The following is a 5,165-nucleotide window of genomic DNA, read 5'->3' on the forward strand; positions in this document are numbered from 1 at the left end:
AAAAAAAATTTTTTTGTAGATAATGGGATCTCACTCTGTTGCCCAGGCTGGTCTTGAACTCCTGACCTCAAGTAATCCTCCCACTTTGGCCTCCCAAAGTGCTATGATTACAGGCATAAGCCACCACACCCAGCCTTAAGTATTATTAATTGCCTACTATATACCCAGGCCTAGTATAGGTGCCAAAACATATGGAAAATATACACCCTGTCCTTAGGGAACTTACAGCCTAGCTGGAAAAGTTAAATGTACATATGAAAAAATTAGAAAAGAGTTACAAAGCAGTGTATAACAACTGCAAGAAAGTAACAGAAAGCCTCAATATTTATTTATATTGCACTAAAATGTAATGATCATAGCAGCATTGCAGAATATTTCTTTCTTTTTTTTTTTTTGAGACCGAGTCTTGCTCTGTCACCCAGGCTGGAGTGCAGTGGCACGGTCTTGGCTCACTGCAACCTCTGCCCCCTGGTTTCAAGTGGTTCTCCTGCCTCAGTCTCCCGAGTAGCTGGGACTACAGGTGCGTGCCATCACGCCCTGCTAATTTTTTGTATTTTGGGTAGAGATGGGGTTTCACCACGTTAGCCAGGATGGTCTTGATCTCCTGACCTCAAGATCTGCCCACCTTGGCCTCCCAAAGTGGTGGATTCTAGGCGTAAGCCACCACACCCAGCCTGCAGAATATTTCTTTGAAGAGTTGCCATTCTAACATGGAGTAAACATGGATGTTCAAAGGATACTCCTAAGTGGCAAGGGACTGAGTCATGCCAGATTCATCAGATGTGGTGCATGGTTGTTTTCTTATGCCTCATTCTTGTAACAGTAGCCACCACATTGAACATCAAGTATCATTTCATTTTTTTCCCCTTTTCCCCCTACGTGACCCTAAGTAATGCCCAGTCTTCCTAATACCCCATTCTCTGTAAAATCTGATAAGGATTGAGTTGAATATTATCAACTACTGTATTCCTTCACTTAGGAAAAAAAAATTTGTAGTCATATGTTTCTTTTTTTTTTCTTTTTTTTTTTTTTGAGACGGAGTCTTGCTCTGTCGCCCAGGCTGGAGTGCAGTGGCCGAATCTCAGCTCACTGCAAGCTCCGCCTCCCAGGTTTACGCCATTCTCCTGCCTCAGCCTCCCGAGTAGTTGGGACTACAGGCGCCCGGCCCGGCTAGTTTTTTGTATTTTTTAGTAGAGAGGGGGTTTCACCGTGTTAGCCAGGATGATCTCGATCTCCTGACCTCATGATCCGCCCGTCTCGGCCTCCCAAAACGCTGGGATTACAGGCTTGAGCCACCGTGCCCGGCCTGTAGTCGTATGTTTCATCATAAGAATAATATATACTAAATTGTCTATGTATTTATTTTTATTTGCAGATTCTCACTGGATTCTTCTCACTGCTGATAATGAGGGCTTTATCCCGTTAACCTTCACAGCCACACAGGAAATAATCATAAGAGATGGCAGCCTGTCCAGGTCAGATGTCTTCAGAGACTCTTTTTCCCGCAGTCCAGATTCTGTTTCTTCTCTTAAAGTCTTTACAGGCCTTGCTGCCCCCAGTTTAGATGCCACTGGCTGTTCTAACCATGTAGATGGCATGGCCTGATATCTGCAGTGTCCTTGCTGTGTAGTTCTTCAGATGAGACCATTACAAACAAGGCCTGCTTGCCACTGTGGACACTCACCAATGAGACTCGCACTGCACTCAGGTGAAGCACTTGCTATGGTTGGCTCTCCTGGTTTCCCCCCGTTTCCCCTGGGCTGAGGCTCGCTGCTGTGTAGCAGAGCTCAGTCTTTATTAGATGGCTCCGAAAGTGGTGTTTATGTATTCATGACTGTGTGGTTTTGACTAAGGGCAGAATTCCCAGAACAAAACAATATTATGGTGGTGCCATATGGATTGTTTTATGGTTTCTCTGAGACTTTGTGTCCCTTGTCCAAAGCTGCGTTGAAGCTGTCTTAGGCGCACTTCAAAGATACCTCGGCATTGTTATAGGTCTTTTTCCGGGCTTCAAGAGGAGGGTGAGGAGTCAGCTGGGGGGCATGTGCTCTAGCATATTAACCTCAAACCAGCAAGAATTAGCAGAGCTCAAAGGAGGACCAGAAACCCACTGGCTTCCGCTCCTAGGAACAGGAAGTGGCTCTGATGTTGCCTGGACCTCCCAGAATTTAAACCTAACACTCTTGCTTCCTTAACAAATTCTGGCTGACAAAGGTCCAGGTACTCTTAAAAACTGACCCTGGGAAAATTTTGAATGAAATTTCAAGGGAATTTGTCCCCTCTGGGCTCCACTGAGATTGTGCCGGTGCTGCTAGCACACTGTCGAGCCCAGGCGAGTCCTACTGCAGGATCCTGTGCTGTGGCCACTCATGAGTGTCCCTGAAATACCTTTTTTTTTTTTTTTTTAAATCTAGTTTTGGGATCATACAAGTTTCCTGTTTTTCTCCCAGTAGTCAGCTCCCTTAGTTAACTTGTCACTTTAATTTGGTATTTTTATTTTCTCTCCTTTCAAATCTTAGAGACCAGCAGAGAATCTGGGAGAGAAAGTATTTCAGGATGTTGGAAATTTAACTGAATCTGAGGTAGTTCTAAAAAGTGCCATTTTATTTCATTTATGGATTAAAGTATCAGCTTAGTCAGGTAAGAGCCCTGACCCCCTTCAGATGGACACACTACTTCTGACTGCCTTCAGATGGAATCACAGATTTCAGTCAGGGCAGCATAACAAATTGATCAGTGTATGGCTAGGTGTCTGCAGATAAATTGTTTCAGCTGTAGAAGCTCCATTAGCATATACGCTTCCTTTTTCCCCCTTCCTTTAAAATCATCTGGAAAGAAATTGTTTTGTGCCCTTGGGGACTCCTGTCTGTCTGTTACAGTTTACCAAGATGGAGCTGGGTTAGGAAAGAAGTGAGGGCCCATTTTGTGGTTCAAGTGCACTAGACAGCTGCTGGGGTAATGGAAGCAGAGGCGATGTCTGTAATCAGCTGTGGGAGAGCGGTGACTGAGAACAGTCTGAGGCCTCTGCTTGGAAGCATCTGGGGTGTGATGAAATCACAATTATCTTGAAGCCTAAGAGGGGACTACAGGACTGTTAACTAAGATAATGTAGGCGCCTAAAAGGGTGTGTTACAATCACCATTTCTCAGGTCAAAATACTGTGAATAAGTCTTCAATAAAATCACTAATGGTTATTGTGGCTGTTTTGGATGTTTTGGTAGTATTTTCTTTGTGATTATTGCTGCTATAGAGGAACCGGCAATAATCTTGAAGTTATATATGCATATGTTATCTGTATTCCTTCTTCGGGTGGACAGTCCAGAATATAAATGATTCTTTACAACAAATCTGATTCCATGACAACTCTCATACAAGAGATGTTTCCTTGGCCTCTGCTATTATTGCAGTCATTGGAACAATAGAAAATGATCCCGTATTTGCTGGCTTTGGAGGCAGGGAGAGAAGAGCTAAATTCCTCAAAGTATTGTTTAATGTTCTACTGAAAATATTTATCATAAAGATATTTTTAAAAATCCCATTTTGCATTCAAGTTTTTCTAAATTCTGAATGGGTATTATGTGATACGTATTACATATATATGTAACATAAGGTATAGGAAGGCTTAAATAATAACATGAGGCCGGGCGCAGTGGCTCACGACTGTAATACCAACACTTTTGGAGGCCGAGGCGGGTGGATCATGAGGTCAGGAGATTGAGACCATCCTGGGCTAACATGATGAAACCCTGTCTCTACTGAAAATACAAAAAATTAGCCAGGCGTGGTGGCAGGCCTCTGTAATCCCAGCTACTTGGGAGGCTGAGGCAGGAGAATCACGTGAACCTGGGAGGCAGAGGTTGCAGTGAGCCGAGATTGTGCCACTGCACTCCAGCTTGGGCGACAGAGCGAGAAAAAAAAAGAAAAAAAAAGAAAAAAAAAATATATATATAAATAAAAAAATAAATAAAATGAACCACCCATGGCCTAACTGAAGAACCAGAACATGACCAGAAACCACTCAAGCTGCTGTCCCTCCTTGTTCCTATCTCCATAGCTTTGCCTCAGACATAACTATCCTGATTGTTGTAATTATCAGTTCTTCATTCCTTTTCTTTCTTTATAAAAGGAGTTTTACAACCACATATACACATTGGCTGAAACAATGTGATTTTTATTTTTGCTTGTTTTGAGCTTTATACAAATGGTATATATTATATATAGTCTTCGGTGACTTTTTATTCTCTCAGCGTTGGTGCTAAGATTCATCCTTGTTGTGTGCATGTTATATTATTTTCACTGTTTTGAATTGCCACAATTTATCCATTTTCCTGCCATGGACATTTGGATTGTTCCTTGGATTTATTTTTGAAGTTATAAACAATACTGCTTTGAATATTCTCATAAATGCCTCCTGATCCAAGTGTTTGAAAAGTCTCGTTAGGGTCTTTTACCTAGAAATGGAATTGCTGGATCACGAGGTATAAGTTCACCTTGATGAGATAATACCAAGTTATTTTCCAAGATGGTTATATCACTTTCACTCCCAACAGCAATGTATCAGAGCTCCTATTCTACATTCTCAACTTGGGACTGTCTAGGAGTTTTAAATGCTGTCTCACTGTCACCCTTATTTTATTTTATTTTTATTTTGTTTTTGTTTGTTTTTTTTTTTGTTTTTTTGAGTCAGAGTCTCGCTCTGTTACCCAGGCTGGACTGCAATGGCACAATCTCAGCTCACTGCAACCTCTGCCTCCCCGGTTCAAGAATTCTCCTGTCAGCCTCCTGAGCTGGGATTACAGGCGCCCACCACCACACCTAGCTAATTTTTGTATTTTTAGTAGGGATGGGGTTTCACCATATTGGCTAGGCTTGTCTCGAACTCTTGACCTCAAACGATCCACATGCCTCGGCCTCCCAACGTGCTGGGATTACAGATGTGAGCCACCGCGCCCGGCCCCTTAGTTTTACTTACAGACCAGCAGTGAGCTTGAGCATCATTTCACAGATGTTTATGGGCTGTTCAAGTTTTCTTTTGCAAAATTCTTGATTATATCATTGGCTCAATTTTCATGTTGAGTTGTTAGGATTCTTTATATATCTAGATGTTGCTAGTGTCTTCATCCACTTTGTGGACCTATCTTTGCCTTCTCTCTCTCTCTCTCTCT

At 42.4% G+C, this 5,165-nt stretch overlaps 1 protein-coding gene across 2 annotated transcripts in view; it reads left to right on the forward strand.

Moving 5' to 3' along the window:
* The window catches only part of LOC105534043 (chromosome unknown open reading frame, human C2orf44), a 21,598-nt gene extending 18,397 nt beyond the window's left edge, over window positions 1–3,201 (forward strand). The window contains exon 3 of one of the 2 annotated variants that reach the window (XM_011972719.1): window positions 1,376–3,201. In XM_011972719.1, the coding sequence (XP_011828109.1) occupies window positions 1,376–1,426 (51 nt within the window). In that variant the 3' untranslated portion in view covers window positions 1,427–3,201. The remainder of the gene's footprint in view (window positions 1–1,375) is intronic. The other variant, XM_011972718.1, reaches the window with a different exon arrangement.
* Window positions 3,202–5,165: the final 1,964 nt, after the last annotated feature.

Source organism: Mandrillus leucophaeus, unplaced genomic scaffold, assembly GCF_000951045.1.
Source record: "Mandrillus leucophaeus isolate KB7577 unplaced genomic scaffold, Mleu.le_1.0 Scaffold13, whole genome shotgun sequence".
Lineage (NCBI taxonomy): Eukaryota > Metazoa > Chordata > Mammalia > Primates > Cercopithecidae > Mandrillus > Mandrillus leucophaeus.